The 17,994-nt window shown below is 47.4% G+C and overlaps 1 protein-coding gene across 2 annotated transcripts; it reads right to left on the bottom strand.

Annotated features, from left to right (window-relative positions):
• Positions 1-791: 791 nt before the first annotated feature.
• Positions 792-17,399, bottom strand: IVNS1ABP (influenza virus NS1A binding protein). Of its 2 annotated transcripts, none has more exons than XM_066192200.1 (15): positions 17,153-17,399; positions 11,421-11,652; positions 10,098-10,224; positions 9,621-9,790; positions 9,459-9,534; positions 8,582-8,755; positions 8,084-8,209; positions 6,603-6,707; positions 4,406-4,532; positions 3,651-3,875; positions 3,451-3,572; positions 3,156-3,282; positions 2,942-3,073; positions 2,618-2,791; positions 792-2,202 (listed from the first exon to the last, which is right to left on the bottom strand). In XM_066192200.1, the coding sequence occupies exons 3-15, from the start codon at positions 10,206-10,208 to the stop codon at positions 1,949-1,951; spliced, it is 1,923 nt and encodes a 640-aa protein (XP_066048297.1). In that variant the 5' UTR covers positions 10,209-10,224; positions 11,421-11,652; positions 17,153-17,399; the 3' UTR covers positions 792-1,948. The 2 variants fall into 2 exon arrangements, with proteins under 2 accessions (XP_066048297.1, XP_066048298.1); XM_066192201.1 differs by lacking the exon at positions 17,153-17,399 and adding an exon at positions 12,085-12,335.
• Positions 17,400-17,994: the final 595 nt, after the last annotated feature.

The following is a 17,994-nucleotide window of genomic DNA, read 5'->3' as shown; positions in this document are numbered from 1 at the left end:
GGCTCTGTGCTGGCTGTACCCGGTCCCTGTGGATGCAGGTGCAGCACAGTTGTGTCCAGCCCCCGTGCCAGGGAGTGGGCTGGAATTCCTGTTGAAGCACAGTGGTTTTGCAGGGCTGTTTCCACCGGGCTTCTCCAGCCCTGGGAGCAGGTTTGGGACATTGGCTCGAAGGTGCTGATGGGGGCACGTTGTGTCCCGACCCTGGCCCAGCTGCAGCTCATGCTGGCTGGGAGGGGCTGTTGTGGAGGACCAGTCTTTTCTTCCTCACACTCTCTCTGGCTCTCCCTGCTCAGCTGGACCAGCTTCACAGCCTGCAGGGGCCAGTGAAGTTCCTGGACACCTGGTGTGTTTTCCCACTCCCATGGGAAGCTGGAGCAGCTGGCTCCTGCCCCACTGCACAGCACCAGTGTGGCTCATCCCTAAAGCTGCCCAGGTGAAGGAGCAGCTCCAGGTGCAGCTTTGCACCCCTGCATTGTGCTTTTGCAAATTTGTGTGGCCCTTGTCCCCCCAGCCCTGTGGGGCACCACCCAACCCTGCAGAGGTTTCTGTGCACAGCCCCCGAGCAGGGAAAGCCCTGCCTGACATGCCCCAGGTGCTGTGGGGCTCCAAACCCCTGCTCCCTCCAGCAGCAAGCCTGACTCTCCACTGCAGGCACGGGGGACATGGGACACTCCACCCCCTGTCCTGTGCCTACACCCCTCTGAAATGTCACTTTCAGTATCACAGACTCCTCTTTGGACACCGCCTCCTTGAAGAAAAGGACACAGAGCCAGGTCAGGGCACGCCTGTGGTGCAAGAGTTTCCCAAAAGGTACCTTTAATGTGTTTGCAGCAGCAGCAAGCAGTCAGTGCTAGTTTTGGCACCCAGAGTTAGATGTGCAGCACTACACATTAGACACCAAGTCATCCCACCCCCATGTTTGATCCATAGGAATAGAGAAAGTGAACTAAAACAGGACTATGAGCACATACAAAATCAAGTTATTCGTGTTCTATCACACTTCCAGCTGGTAATATTAGAAAAATAAACTTAAGACAGGTACTACAACACATTTTCTTTGTCAGCTGGCAAGAATTTAAAACCCATGAGAACCCCCCTCCCCAAACTGTTGTTGTTGTACAAAGATCAGCTCACCCAGAGTAACAAAACTGCTATACAGAAAGCACACTCTGCATTCTCCTCAAAGTACTTGGAGCCAGAATCCTTTTCCCACCCTAGAAAGTCTGGGTGTGTCACGTCCAGAAACCCTGTGCAGCTCTAAGGAAGGTGGTGCAGACTAACTCACACTATTGCAGCAGCTCACCTGCGGGGGCAATCCACTGTCCCACTCGGGCTCTAGAAACTCCAAGGCTGTCTCTTTGTTTCAATAATCATTTATCTGCCATTTGCATTTCAACAGACAAAATACTCTGCTGAGTATATAAAAACTGTTATAAAAAGGCAATTGTAAAAGATAAGGTATTAGCAGAGGCATGTCAGCTTTTTTTTAATAAAAAAAATAGCCATTATATCTATTTAAATAAGGCTTCTTGTTACAGATTGTTCCAGTTACTGAAGGAAACCAAGGCCTGATGAAAGAAAAAAACATTATCCCCCACAAATGTTACCCTTTCTGCCCCAAGAACACACCTCCAGGAAGTCATCCAATGTGCAAAGTGACAAACACTGAGGGAAGCTCCTGAAATGATATGCCCAGTCTAGTTTCTCTTGCGTTATCGTCAAAATCTTAAAACCAAAACCTTTAAAGTTCTAAAATACACAAAAAAACCCTTCATCTCAATAGTCTTTCCAAAACGAATATATACAGCACATTAATATGCAATATGCAAAAGCTCTGTGTTGCTGTTGGCAACATCCATGCCCTCCCCACCCCTATTCACAGGTGTACCTCTACTGAAACACAATTACATCACTAAGCCTGTTAGTTTGAAAAGGGAATTTAATTCACTTAAAACTTGTAAATTTTGGTGTAGGGGCTCCACTCATTTGACTCTGGATTGTAGACCTCAAGTGTGTTCAAGAACTCATTGCCATCAAAGCCCCCCACTGCATAAATGGTGTTAGCCACCGTGGTGATGCCGGCGTTGCTCCTGGGCGTGGTCATGCTGCCCATCATCTTCCACTCGTTCCTGGCAGGGTCGTACATCTCCACGCAGTTCACCGCATGCGTGCCGTCAAATCCTCCAGCCACAAACAGCTTTCCTGTGGGAGGAAAGGGAGCCACGCTCACTGCTCTGCACCAGCTGGCCCCGTGCTCCCACCAGGACAAAGCCCTAAGGAACACCAGGTGGTGTCGCAGACCTTGGCCTGGTCAAGGTCTGCACTTACAGGAGGAATGTGCTTTGGGTCTCCTGCCCATGACAGCTGATGGCAATTTGATTCAGAGCAAGGGCAAAGTCCAAACAGGTGCAGCTCTAGAAGCTGCACAATGACACTTTCACAAGACAGACGTGGGGTGAATGCCCCACAGCCAAGAGGTTTTTGCTTTTTAATCAGAACTGGCCATTTAGCCAGGCTCCTACTGTATTGTTTCCTGCCCAAAAATGAGCACAGCTTTGTATCTACTCGCATCAGAGCAAACATGCAAGGCCCCGAGGCGGCAGCAGCCCAGCCCTACCATCACGGACAGCCACGCCCGCGCCGCGCCGAGCCACATTCATGGGCGCCATCAGGGTCCAGGTGTTGTTCTCGGGGTTGTAGCGCTCCACGCTGTTGAGGCAGTTCCACGACTCGGCCCCGCCGATGATGTACAGGTACCCTCCCAGCTCACACACAGCTGACTGGTGCCTCCCTGCAAACAGAGCCAGCACAGTCAGCCACCAGCAACGGCCCACAGCAGCAGCAACTCAAAGGGGCTTTGCTTTGGTCTAGTTTTTGGTTTGGTGCAGTTTTGCAGTTGCCCTTTTCTCCCCATCCCTGCCCAGCTTCTCAACAAACTTACGGATGTTAAGGGGAGCACAGCTCGTCCAAGCCTTTGTTACAGGATCAAACACATCACAGTTCTTCAGCCCCTTCTGGCCATAAGGATCAGAACCACCCACAATGTACAGCTTTCCATTCAGGGCACACACTCCTGTTGACAGAGGAAAGAATGGCAAGTGAGTAAGAAGTAGCTGAGTTTCCAGCCCCCAGCCCGGGCGCTGCAGAGGCCTCACCTGCGTTGCAGCGGTTGGTCCGCAGCTCCGGAACAGGGGTCCAGTCATCAATCTCGGGCTCGTACATCTCCCCACAGCTCAGGTCATCCGAGTGGCCGTTTGACCCACCCACGACGTACAGCTGCCCCTGAGAGGAACAAACCAACACCCGTCACCTCAGCACACCAGTCAGCTCGAGAGCGCTCAGGTAACCGTGGAGCTACAGAGAAACAACTTCCAGAGCCATCCTGTCCAGCGTGCCCTGTTCAGCTCAGCCCAGGTGGGCTCCTACAGGCTTGCTCCCCACCCCACACACCATCAGCACTGCCATCTGGAACCGGGCCCTCGGCGTCCTCATGGGCGCGATGAACGTCCAGGTGTCCTTCTCGGGGTCGTAGCACTCCACGGTGCGCAGGCACTCCTCCCTGTTGTAGCCCCCTGCAAGCGAGAGGTTACTGGCCCCACGTTCAGAGGCACCAGCGCAGCCCCGTGCCCGGCGCCCCTGCCCCAGCTCACCCGCAGCGATGAGCTTGCCGTGCAGCTCGGCCGTGCCCAGCCCCGAGCGCGCGTACTGCATGGGGGACATGGGCTTCTCGATGAGGTCGCTGGGCTGCAGCTCGAAGCTCAGGCTCTTCAGCAGGCGCGGGGTGCTCGAGGGGGAGCTCTGGGGGCTGTTGCGGCCGTGCAGGAAGATCACACACAGCACCCCGTCCAGCACGGCCAGGCACAGGTACGTGTTACCTGCGGGGACAGCACACCGCCACTGAGCACGGTGCCGCGGCAAGGGGGACTGAGCTGGATGCCAAATGGGCTCTGCTGGGCGTGCCACTCCCCTTGGCAGCAAGGAAACTTCAGTTTTTGGTTACTGGGTCCAAGTGTTAGAAGAAGTGTTAGTTATTGACAACTATTCTTTAGATACTAACAGAGTGGCGAAAGACAGATGACAGCAACCTAAACATGTGCTGGGAGTCTCCTCGCACACACAGAGCAAACAGCTCTGTTAATTAACTATGGATTGCTTGTCTCCTTAGGATTTTCTGGGAAAACAATGACACACCATGGATTTAGCTGATAAGGAACTGAGACGTATGTGATGCCAGTTTGGCCCAGGTACATCAGAAACACCCTACAATTTACTTGACTTGTATCATCAGTAAGAAAAAACACCTCAGCATTCCTCAGAGATGTGAAGGAAATCCCCAGGGAGCAGAAGGTGGCAGGTACCCGAGATCAGACCCATCTGTTAGACAACCCCTGCCCCTGTTACTCACTCGAAGTCTTCTCTGAAGCAATGATTTTCCACTCGTGTTTAGGACTCTGAACAGTAGCATTTGGAGAAAGACTTCCAGAGGAGCTGCTACTGATCTGCTTGTGATCATTCTCACGTGGTGGCCTCTTCTGCAAAATCAAAAGGCAGCTACAGAAACCTAGCCAGAGACTACAGCTCCTTCTACCTCTGCTTCTCTGAGATACTGTAGCTACTCCAGAGCACACTTGTCTACCACCTCCGCAGAGCAGCATTTATAGCACACCTATATTTTCAGCAGAACATCCTGCCTGCCCAGCAACAGCGGCCAAAAACCACCCTACACTTTTCTCCTGGAACTCACTTTATCCTGTGACTGCTGGTGCCGGACTGCAAATCCCTGAAGTGAGTGTGCATTTCTAGCAGGATTTACAAATGTAAGGAAAGAGCTACACGCAGCTGGAGAGAACTGAGCTACCACATAGGAGCCTCACTCCCAAGCTCTGCTTCTGCAGCTTGAGTTAATCATATAATGCTCTTTGAAGTGAATTAACTATTCTCTTCATTCCCTGAAGACAAACTAATTTCACCTCAGTTCCTCTCTGTGCTCAGATTAGCTGTTTCTTGGATTTTACTCCCTTGATACTTCCCACTAACAAGAGATTTCTGCTTTCTTTTCATCTCCAATTAAATTTATACTGTAACTTCCATTATTTTGCTCTATTAAGAAAAAACTCAAATTTTCCAGTTTCAGCACAGTTGGCTGGATTGCTGAGGCTCTTCCTGAAGCACAGGAAGTTACTGTGCTGTCTATTCTGCTCAGCAGCAGAGTTTATGACCGCAGTCCAAAGTCTGTGATGCTTGCACAGTTCCCTGGAGCCTCATCTCCATGGAAACTGTCACAAGACTTCTGAAACACATCACCTAACTCAGATAACCTCACACAGAGGAGCTGGATTGCTAAGCTCAGCTCACTGTGACAACCAGCACACTTGTAGACAGCATTTTTGTTATTTCTGAAACTTCATCCTATTAACCCCTTATGCTCTTCTCTTTAAATTGCCTCAACAGCAACAGAAAATACAAAGTTTTGTAATTTAAAAAAGTAAAAGCTATCATTTTTCCAGGACTGGCACTAGGGTTTTTTAGTGTTAGTTTTCTCAACTGTTTAGGATGTCTGAAGTTGGTGATTTTTCTTATCAGAAAGGATTTGTAGAAAACCATTGAGAAGTCCTGGTCTTATTTCTGAAAATGAACCTTCTTAATGTTCACCTCTCTGCTTTTAAGCATTACAAGTGGTATCCAGACGTGGAGAATTCTGTGAAGGCTTTCTAAAAACAATTAAGAAACTGGAAAATTAGCTGGCTTTTCCTTTTCCTCTCATTTCACTTCGAAAATCCACATTCTGGGATGGACAGTGTTTTACACATTAGCTACAAATTTCATGAAGGAAACTTTTTGTACGAACATGATTCACTGTTACAAAATATCACAATGTATTTGCTTCAAAATCATAAATTTAAACCAAGTTCATCTGTATAAAGCAACTGATAATTTACAACTGTTAGTCCTTTTTTATTCTTTCTATCTTAGCCTGCGTTTGTACTAAGCCATGTGGTTTTCTGGAGTTCAAAAAGATTACACCTGGTAAGAAAAAAAAAGAAAAAAAACAACCAAAAAAACCCAACAAAAAAGCATAAAAAAAGACCTCTCAAAAAGCACAGGAGTAATTTGCACTCAGTGAGATTTGGCAGCTACACCAACCAGTGCAGCTGAACAAAAGCAGCGGACGCTGGCAGCTCAAGGATTAGAACTTGGATTTGGAATCTTTTTCTGGGCCCAAATTTACCAGACACATTCCCCACTGCAAGCCAAGCAGTCCGTTGTTTCTCTACAGTCTCTGTGAACTCTACAAGGTCTCAGCTGACTTCCTACGGCTGAGTGCTTGTCTGCCTCTTCTTTCTTCTAACAGCCAGGATTGATTTTGAAGTCAGAATTAGAGCACTCTGTTTTGCAAAGCCTGAGAGTCAGCCCAGCCTGTCAAAGAGACAAGCTGAGAGCACATCACGGCCTGCAGCAGCTCCCAGCCAGACACCTTCTCCTGATGCATTTCTCCACTATGGCACCTGCTGCCTTCTCTGCCAGCGGAACACAGGACTTCAGGTGTGCTGTAAACTGCTCCAGTCTACCTGGGGTTACCTGAGACTGTCTGCAATTTGTACCTGCACAAACTGAATGTGGTCATCACTGTCATACACCTCAGCCTGTCCATCTAGCAGATTTCCATCAAGCAGCTTGTGATCAGCTGAGTAGTACAGCGTTTGCACCTGCAAAAACAACAACAGAACACCCATGTGGCTGCTGTCTCTGTGCTCCTCAGCTACAGGCACATTACCCCAGGCACCACACTGCTCGTCTGCTCATCTTAAGCTCGCACAGTGGCAAAACTAAAAGGAAGCAGATGTCATGGTGGCAATCTTCAAAGAGGGGGTGAAGGTTCCTTACTTTCTCAGCTTGAGAGAAATCTTCATTTTCCATGGGCTTCTGCTGTTTTCCCAGCACAGAAACATTAGACAAGCAAAAGGCACATTAATTTGCAGAGTTACACAAATTCACAGTCTCATGCAAGCATTTTCCCTTATCCCTGCACACAAGTTTTCTGCTATGAAAAATACACATATTTATCTCCATCAAAAAAAGGCCAAGAGAAGCCAACAGTGGACTCTAAAAGAAAGGTATGGGAATGAGGGAAGACAACACAAATTTAAGTTCTGGAAGAAACTGTTGTCCACCACTGAAATCAGATGCAGCTGTTTCAATGAAATGCATCTTAATTTCAACATAATCAAAGCTTTTAAATTAGTTTCTCCAAGAGGAAATACACACTTATACGACAGCATCAACAATTCTCTCGCCTAGACAAGTGTTTCTGGGGATCTTTCACATTTGTAATAGCAGACTTGGAAAACTGTGAAGAACTTCACAAGATTTGGTTAAGTCTTTTTGCTGAAGCCAATTAGAAATTTTGTCTCCCCACTAATTTTGCCACTAAACACTGCCCAGGCTACATCTACCATTAGTATTCATGAGAAAAGCCATTTAACAACACACAAGTTTCAAAATAATGTATCCTGTAAAGGAGTAAGTAAACACCATTAAATCATCATGATCGTTCTCTGCCCACAGCGGATTTTCTTAGGAGCACTGGGGCAGGACTGCTGCTTCTGTACGTGTCAATACACTTGAGGCTCTTCTTGGTTCTTCAGCCTTGGTATCCTAGTTTTGTTAATAAACCTATGGGGAGATAAACCAACGGGGAGGAACAACCATTAGAAGCTTTTACCTACTGTGCATTTACAAGCAAAGCCTGCAAAGGAAAACATCACCAATCTACGGCAAGCCTCAGTACCACCTCCCCAAACTAAAGCAGATACAGGCCACTCTGAGGCTACTATACAGCAACAGGGAGCAAAAAGGAAAGTGAAGACCAGACTGGACAGTGCATTCAGCTCACCTGAACACCCCCCCAGTTTCTCAGCTTAGGGGTACCTACAGCAAAATTTAAATTCTTTAGGGTCATAGTTAAAAAAGTGAAGAAGGGAAAAAAAAAAAAAAAAAAGTAAAAAGGGATCATCCTTCATATTGGCTTTTTTGGGTTTTTTTTAATGTCTAATCCCATAATCCCATTTTCTTAAAGACTAACCTCTTCCATTAGATCTTCCAGGCTGCCTCCGTTCTCCCAGATGCTGCGCTGTACCCAGTTGATTACCTTTGTGTACAATTTGCCATTGCTGGGTAGGCCAACATTGTCTTCCAGCATTATTTCAAGCTTGAGGGAGAAAAGAAAAAATTATTTACTCTCTAGGAATTACCCTGTAGCATACTGTACTTTACATAGCAAGCACAATTCTCACTTTACCACAGAGCCAGAAAACACCACAAGGAGCTTTCAGCCTATGGAACTAGGAAGCACATTTAAATACAATCATCTTTTACACCTGGAAAGGGTGACAGCACCTGTTCTCTACAGTTAAGGCTCACAGCAGTTAGGAACAGGATACAGATCCAGAATTGTCACACTGTTGGCAGCAGTCAGTACACCAAGCTTTCCTGCCCCCAAAAGGGAAAGAAATCCTAGCTGCTCCTCAGGTTGCTTTTTGGAAATTGTGTACCAGAAAGAATTCTACAAACTTAAGCTAACCTTTAACCGTGGGAGTTTGAGAAATTCCTCCTGTTCTGAAATCTCTACAAGGTGTTCCTGAATGTAGCCATCGATCTTGTTCAACAACCGAGAGTCTCCCATGCAGCTGGCGAAGTTCCGGTAGGAGATGCAGCTCTGCACGTCCATCTTGGAGAGCAAATAGTCACCACAAACCTGGCAACCACAGAGCTGCAGTTTAGTTTACAAGCAGACAGTTCTTATACATTTAAATTATCTATCCCAACATACAGCAGCAGCTGTTATTCTAACTGCAGAGTAGTGACTCTGCTGTCGTCCCCACGCCAGTGCTCTAAAGGGAATGCTGCCTTCCACAGGAACATGCACATCTTAAATGAAAAAGTCAGACACATTTGGAAGCTACAGACATCTACATTGCCCCCTTGCTTTTCTACTGAACACCTATTCAAAACTACTTCTCAAGTCAGGTGTGCTAATAATCCCAATCCCTATCTGTGGCTAAGGGTATTTCCAAAGTCAAGTACTACCAAATTTATGTTCAGGAGCGTGTGAATTATCCTTTTTCTGACAGATTTACAGGTTCGTTCATGCTCCCAACAATACCAAGCACAGCACTGCTGCCACAGACCTGAAGGTAAGGAATCAGCCAAGATTCAAAGCTGTTTTTCTTACGCAGGTGCACAAATACAAAACCTAACTTCAGGGAACACCCTGGCACCAAGACAGCTCAAGTAGGAGTTGGCAACAAATCAACACAGCGCTAAGGAACATCTACAGCAGCTTTGTGCCGAGCACTTCTTCCACAAAGCATCAGGTTTTGGCTCACTAATGCCAAAAAGGTGCAATGCTATCAGCCTGGGAAGGCAGAACAGACTTCCAGAAGAGCTGAGAACCATACCTGCTTAACCCTCTCCATCTTCAACTTCTTTGCTGCAGAGTATACATCTTTCACCAGGTCTTTATCAGCTTTTAACCTATTAAGGAGAGAAATTCAGGTCTATTATTCTGATTTTTCGAATCGAAGTCTATCCTCTCTCTAGTTACTGTGAGAACTACTTACTGAGCAGTATAGGCATAATTCAACAGAACTTCAACAGCTGCTGGGTTGAGATCATCAAACTTCACATGGGAAACCCCATGGCAGTCACTGTCAGTGTTGAAGATTTCAAACAGGTAGGGACTGCAGCACGCCAGCACGGCTCGGTGCGCCAGCATCTCGTGTCCACACACCTTCATGTCAAAAACAAACAAGAAGCCCACGTGCTGGTGAGGGTTTTTTGTAATTACCTTTGTATTTTCACAATATGAAGGCCTACTCAGGTGAGTGCCACAGTTCTAATCAATTTTTCAAATCAACAGTCTCCAGCTGGAAGTCAGCCTCACTACTCTCAAAGTGCACCCCACCTTGGTTTTGTTTTTTTTTTAGTATGCATTTTTCAGAAAAATGGGCTTCTAAAATCTCCCATCTCCCAGTGAGTGAGGCAAGAGGCCACATGGTTTAACCCCCACACCCCCCAGTGGGGCAGGGCACAGGTACCTGGAGGCGGACGTCGCAGAACTGACCGCTCTTCCGTAAGGCATTGAGTTTGGCAACAGACGACTCGATGAAGTTTTCATCCTCAAACATCAAATATCCGTTGGGAATCATTTTGGTGTTGGTCTGGCTGCACAGGCAATGGGCAAGGGTTACACACACAGCATTTTGCTTCAGTACTAGCAATACATTGTTTGCAAACAAACATGCAGGGGGCATTAATGGATTCATGATTTTCAGGGATTGAGGCCACAACTTTTAATGCACCCACATCACTTCAGCAGGTACTGGGTTCAAAACCACAGGCTGAATCTGTGCCAGCTCTGTAGGAGCAAGCTGGGAGCCACTGGATTACACAGATTCCCCTCCCTAACGATCTTTTTTGGTAGATCCATCCCCAGCTATCATTACTCATCACCACTTTCCACTCCCTACCATCCTGGTCCAGCTGCATTTTTTGCAGACATGAAACCTAGCTACACTGAAAAATAAGAACTGAGAATTTAAAGTAGCTAACGAAGTAGAATAGATAAACATTTTCTGTTTAATTTTATGAGTAATGACTCAGTGTTTTAGAGCAGCTGGAAGTCATGAAAGAACATTATGACCAACAAACCAGACAGAATTTAATAAATTCTGAACAACAATCATGTATTTTAAGTCATCTCAAAGCTAGAACAACTTCCTCTGAAGACCTCAGCCATACACAGAGATTCCACCTCAGGGATATCAGACCAAGACTGGAAAAATAACTTCAGGAAACTTTAATTTTTTTAATGTGGAAGCTACTCTATAGCTCCTTTAACTGATTCTTTTTTAGTCAACCACTTTCCAACTAAGAAGCTAATTAAGAATACTAAACTATTACCCTTAGGTGACCTAATGAATTTGAAATAGTAATTTAAAAAAAAATCAGATTTGTGAGCTTGAGCTGCTAACATACACAAAGCACAGTTACCTTAAAAATCTTAGAGGAAAGTATACGGGGGATTCTATTAATGTTACCAGCAACAATTCGCAATTCCATCTCAAGTTTAAAAAAATTCTGAAGATCAAACTAAGTAAGAAAACTGCAAACCAGAAGAAGTGGATCGCAAAAATCAGTAATGGAAATTACCGAGGCTTCCACAAAATACTTCTAGTGTTAATCCGTCTATTTTAAATTCCCTCACTACTGCAAGTATTCAACCCTAAACTGGCAACAATAATCTTACTTACAAACATCCATTTGTTGTGTTTTATTCAATACAAGACACCACGATTTTAAATTTACATAATTTCAGCAGAAGTATTAACTACTGTATACACAAAAATGGTACAACTTACCAAGCAAATATATGACTGTAAATTTAAAATAGCCCAATGGTATCACTGTGTTAGAACAGAGCACTTGAGTTTCAGGATCTCCTGACAGGGAAGATGTTTGTGGAAATGCAAAAGCAGACGTGTGTTTGCAGCTGCAATATGGATTCCAAAACTATCAGGCTTGAAGATGATGTAATATAGTCCTTATGAGCTATAGACATGAATTTCTTCTGTGATAATCATGCATCATAACCTGCAATAAAGGAGAAGGTATCAAGTAAGGACAACAGATAGTGTTGCCACGTATTTCACATAAAACTTGATTCATGCTCCTGACCCAAACAAACAAGTTTTTCTTCACAAACAAGTTATTTTCTTTTTTTTTTTCCCCACAAAAAGCAAGCCTGAAAAATTCTGTATTTTCATATTTCCATTCCAGCAGCTGACACCAATATGTCCTCATGCCTAATAAGAGATCAACCACATCATCGTTATACCTCCGGAGACAAGAAAAGGGCTAAATTAGTGCTCAGAGAAAAAGTTAGAAGAGCTGAATCCCATTTTTAGCCAATCCCTTATCACCTCTGCCCTTCAGCATGTCCTGTTATCATTACTGCTTCCACAAGTACGTAACTCACAGAAATTATTCCATTTCCTAAAAGCATCCAATTCACAAGCCTCCTACCTTTGGCTCTTCTTGTGCTCATCTACTTATAGCCTTCTTCTACTGAATGCCTAAAATTATCTGAAGATGGATTAAGGACATGTCTGAAATGACTAGGCATGTCTCCAGTCTTCGATACTTCCAGAAAGATTAATAAAGTCAGGAATCACTATCTGTGTGACAGCTTTCCTTGGTAAAAGGTCTCTCTGCCACGCTGGGAACAGAATCTGTTGGGTTCTGGTTGGGCTCTGCACTAGCAGTGCAGACTGGCTTTGCTGGGAATTCACATGCTTGGTGGGCTCTTTATGCTGTAATCTTTTGGGGAAGGGAGAAGAGGAGGAGGAGCAGCAGCAGGGAGGAGACAGGCAGCAAACACTCTGGAACTTTCCATGACCCTGGTGCCACCTCAGGAAAACATCAATCACTTCAGTTCCAACACTATATTTGTATCTCCAGAATAAATGCCACATTGGGAACCGAGTTTCCTAAAAATAGGTGCAGCTCATTTCTCCTTGTCAAAAACTCCAAGTTCCCTCTGTGGCAGGGAAGAGAACCTTGTGACCCTGGTGCGTGGCCAGCGCTCACCCCGGGGGTGACTTTGGCAGGAGCAGCACCTGCCCGGCGCCCGGGCAGCCCGGCAGCTCCAGCAGGAGAGGAGGCTGATCCCCGGGAGCAGCAGGGGGCATTATCCCACCGTGTACCAGCTCCACGGGACACTGCCCCGCTCCCACAGCCCTGCACAGAGAATATTCCAGCAGGCAGAGCAAAGGCTGGCTGAGCTTGGCGGCTGGAGCAGGCAGCCCGGAGAAGGGATCACCTGCTCCCGAGCACAGCGGCGCCCACCAGGAACGCAGCACCCTGCAATGCTCGACGCAACTTCCTTCAACACACTGCAACGCCAGTTTGCTTCCCTGGGAAAGGAAACCCCACTTTTAGGAGAGGTTAAATAATAATAAATTAAGGTATATTCTTTTGTAATCCTACAGGCAAGGTAAGAAGCTGACACCAAGCTCTATTGAGCAAATATTGTTTAATTAGACATTTGGGAGTAAACACTTCCCCGCTGGTACAACCGGCATAATCACTGCAATTTTTAAAGCAAGCAAACTTCTCAAAACAGAAACCAACAGCCTGATGTCCACACCTTCCCCAAAGATTTATCACAACCCAAACATTTCAAGTCACAGGACAGCTAGTCAAACTATTCTAACTAAATCCCACAACCAGCCTCGCTCAGTTTACATCTCCGGGCGTGTGTTGCCACATTCTGCTGTAACACATCGGCTTCATTTCCAATGTTCTAACTCTGCCACACGTACTTGCTTGGGACCTTGAAGACCTAAGAAGGTCATCAAAAATAGTTCTGGATTGAAATGGAAGATTTGTCCGTTAAAGTCCTCCTTTGTGTGAGACACCAATCCCATGCAGATGCATTTATGTCCCTAATGGTACTGCCCAAACTGAATAGCTCGGAATTTGAACATCCTAATCACTGCCACAGAGTTTTAATGGCGTCGTGTGTGGCATGGCTAATACTGTTACTCAAAACAGCATTAAATAGCACAAGCAAATTCACAACTTTCCAGATTTTGGTTTGGAGCGCTACTGCTAGAACACAACCCAAACTACCAGCCAAAATTCACTGCAAAGTCAAGAATGCTGCCTATTCTGCATTAAAGGTTACAAACAGGTACTGCAAACAAACTCCTTCTTTTAAATTATTTTTAAAAATCCAAATCACTTTGTCATTACCTTCCCCTCCTTGCTTATACTCCCTTTTAGCTCAGCACATCAAGAACTCAGTGTGGCTTTTTTTATAACTATCCAGGATTCTGAATGTTTTTAAGCCAAGTGAGATGTTCCCAGATGACTGTCTGTCTTACAAAGCCTGGTGCCTCTGACACAACGACTGTTCAAGCTCCATCCAAATGCACTTTTAAAACACATTAAAGCTACAGAATTATCATCCCAGAATGGGAACAACACATTCCACTGGAGAAAACTCCTACTTGAGAGCAGCTATTCCCTGCACTTACTTTTAAAATGATGCAGAAAAATAAACAGTAGTCTGTAAACTCTGAGTTTTTGTTTTAGTTTTAACAGTAAAGACTAGTACTGGTGTTGGGGCTGGAGATCCCCTTGGATCGAGAGCTGATCACACTGGGCTCAGGCAGGCCTGAAGTCACGGAACATCCACATGGTGTGTTCCAGCACCCCGGCAGTTCCCAGGCACAGGAATGCCAGGACTCAAACGTCTGCCCAGCTGCTCGACTTCAAACACCACCCTGCTGCAGTAATTGTGTTTCCCGAGCACCTCATGCTGCGCACAGACTGAGATTTTCCTTTGCCACGCACGAGAACCAGGAGACCACGATCGAGTCACAGTCCATAAAGCAGAGATACACTGGCTGCACATCCTGACCTCCAGAGGGGAGACTCCCTCCTTTTAAACTCCTCTATTCCACTGTATGCCCGTTTAAAGGTAGACTGAAGAAAACTCACCTAGACAGCAATGATACTGAGACTCAGTGATGCTCAGGGCTGCCCTAGGCCTCTCCCCGCAGGAGCTGCGGTCTCAGGTGACCACCAAGACAACAAGCCCCAGAGGCAGAAAACATGTTGCCCATGACCTAACAACACAGGAACGGTCTATTTTATCTCTCATCTTTAACACGGCCCATGTGCAGTATTGGCTGTGCCAAGTCTGCATGAACCTTTTAGTCAAATTAAGGTATTCCTTCTTCAACTCACAGGTAAAGCACTACTCTGGGGGAGATACTTGATAATCTTTTGATTTAAAGTCAATGCTTGCTGAGGTAATGATAGACACTTGATTGACACTTGTGAAACAAAAAGGGAATTTAACACCCAGCCAGAGCTTTCTGGCTTGTGACAGCCCAGCTCAGAAGAAATGTAGGTCACACCTACGACTGCTCACAGTCCATTATCCGTATAAGATAAAACTAAACGTCCTCAAAACATTTCTTTCATATGTTAGCATTTATTTACGGTAAAAACACATCATCTTTTCATGTCTGAGTCTGCGTTTGGGAAAAACACCAAAGACCAAGACATTCATCGACATACTTTACACCACTAAATAAGCTCAACCACTTTTTATCAGTAATCTAAAGTAAGACTCGGAATTTACAACAATTTTGTTTTGCTTGTTCACTTTTCAGGTGCTTTCCACTGAAGATTTAGTCTCAGTGATAACTATGACTTGTAGACAAAACTGTTCTATTTCACTGCACATCAACCTCAGCCGTGCTCCCATGCCAACAGTGAGGAGAAGGAAGATGGAAGATGGAATATTTGCTATCACTGGTTAGGAACCGAAGAGGAAGGACAGAGTACTGTAGACATCTTCCAAAATCTCTTACATGCAGCCCCGGAAGATGCAATGCTCTGACTGCCCTCTATAGGGAGCAAGCCCAGAGAGCTCTTCCGAATACATTTATGCATGCAGACTTTAAAAATTTATAAGCAGCAGGCTTCATGCTTGAATATTACTGCTGTTCCAGAGACAACCCTCAGCTGTAACACTCTGTGTGCCCATTCAGCACTGGCTTCCAGGACTGGCCTCCCACACTTCTAAGCCCTCGTCATTTTTCACGTTGGTTCTGCTTTTCCTCTCCTTTCCTACTTCATACTTTTGTTATTGTTGTCAGTCTTTATCTACATCTCTTTTTCAACCTTCTGCCTCACATCCACTCTTCTAAAATCTGAGTTCTTTCCTCCCCCTTCCCCACCCCCCGGGTTTATTTTTTTCTACTAACACATCCTTCCTACAGTTCTCCAAACATCTGTCACACAACCAAAGCAGTGTTTTTTGTCTGTATGTCCTCCTTGTCTTCCACTGACATTCTGGGCAGTTTTTGCCTTTCTTACCATCTCCTGCTCCTTAAGAACTCAAGCTGATGAAAACAAAATTAGATTTAACTACAGCAGCTAACACAGAGCTTCCTAACTGGAGAGTATTCCCTGACTGCTGCATCCTGTGCTCCAGGAGTCAGGCTTGTGGCTTCAAAATCTGCCTTCTAAAATTAAACCAATCTCACCACCAAAGCACCACATCCTGCTTGCTTTCTTATTCTCTAGCTCGCTGACAGAAGAGAATAAATGTGGTGTCTACACACCCATCACTGCAAACAAGAAGAAGAAGTCCTCCCTTTACAAACCACACAAATAAGAGCGACATGAGACAGTATTTCCATTAGTCTATCACCACCCATCTCCTTAAGAAATTAACTCGGATGCTTCGCCTCTCACCGACAAAATTTTTCTACTCCGCATCAAATTATAGCCAATTCAGATTTTATTGTCTGTGGGAATGCTGGGTAAAGGAACAGCAGGACTGCCAACGCAAAGGCATTTTCCACCTTGAAGCATCTCTGAAAATTTTAAAAAGCTCTGGAAATTGATGCATGCACGCAGAAAATCCTGCACACCTCCCCGACCACCCCCCAAAACCCCCTAAAAATCCAAAACCAAACCGGTCTGGTCACTCACTCCCTCCCATCAGCTCTCCCCAGAAGCACTAATGCGGGCTGACAGCCACTGTTTTTGCTTTATTATCTCCCACTTCCTAGAACTGGTGTATATGACAGGGAGGGTCATGACATTGGCAGCCAGCTGTCAGCACACGCTGCTCATCCCGGAACGGCTATTTCCTTCAAAGTCCAGGATTCCCGCGGCTCTCTTCCCCACCCCCCGGTAGCGCTTTAGGCAGATGCCGCCCGGCGGCTGCAGCGTGGCGCTGGGAGAGGCAGCGCCTGACCTTGGCACCGACCGGCCCGCGTGGGGAGCCCGGGAAGCCCCGGCCGGGGGCTACACCGCATCCCCCGGCCGCAGGGCCCGCCCGATGCCCCGGCACGGAGCGAGCGGCCTCACGCCCTTCAGGCCATGCGGGCGGGCAACTCCGCGGCCCAAGGAAACGGGCCCCGAACGGGCAACAAAGCGCCGCGGGGCCGCGGAGGCTCCGGCTCCCCGAGCGCGGGGCGCCCGCCCGGGCCAGCGCCTCCGCCCGCTCCCCAGCGCCGAACAAAGCGCGGCCGCACGGCCCCGGCCCGGCCCCCGCCCGCCGTACCTGGTGCCTCTGAGCGCGGACGGCGCTGAACATATTGAGAGCCTCCAGAATGCGGGGGAAGAAGACTCGCAGGCGCAACCCCTGCTGGCCGGGAAGGGGCAGCGGAGGAACGGAGGGCGCGGAGAGAGCGGAGGGCGCGGTGCTGCCGAGGGCAGGCGGCGGGAGCGGAGTGGGGAAGCGCGGCCACGGGAGCTGCGGACACACACACACACAGAGCGCTGCGCGGCGGCCCCTCCGCCTCCGCGGGGCGGGAGGAGAGCGGGGAGGGGAGGAGGCGGTGCCGGAGCGGCCGCGATCGGCCCCGCTCGGCTCCGCTCGGCCGCGAAACGAGTCCGGCCGCCCCGCCCGCCGCGGCCCCTCCGCCTCAGGGCGGGCGGGCAGAGGCGGCGTGCCCGAGGGGGCTGAGGAGGCGGTCGGGGAACGGGCGCCGTGTGCCTTTCTGCCCGTACTGACCAGCGCCGCCAGCGTTGGTCCCAGCGCTCAGCCACGAGCACGACTGGTTCAGTAACCTTTGTTTCTCAGACCTGGTGCTGCCTGTTCTCAGCCATGACATCCGCCCCGCCGTGACACTCCCTCAGCCGTGACTCTCCCTTAGCCGTGCCAGCCCCTCAGGTACAGGTCTCCCTCGGTCATTACTCCTCAGCCATAACACCGCCTTAGCCACGACTGACCCTCACCCGTTTAACCTCCTCAGCCTTGCTCCCCCTCAGCCATGCCACCCCTCCGGCCATGTCACCCCCTGAGCCACAACACTCCCTCAGCCATGACTCCTCATCAGTCTGGGCTGTAGTTCAAGGCATCGTATCTGTCTGACCAAAAAAATACCGTGTTTAATGTTGAGA

The sequence above is a fragment of the Chamaea fasciata genome, unplaced genomic scaffold (assembly GCF_029207755.1).
Source record: "Chamaea fasciata isolate MVZ Bird 193981 ecotype frontalis unplaced genomic scaffold, bChaFas1.0.hap1 SCAF_10, whole genome shotgun sequence".
Taxonomy (NCBI): Eukaryota; Metazoa; Chordata; class Aves; order Passeriformes; family Sylviidae; genus Chamaea; species Chamaea fasciata.
This window is presented reverse-complemented; position numbering and strand designations above follow the sequence as displayed.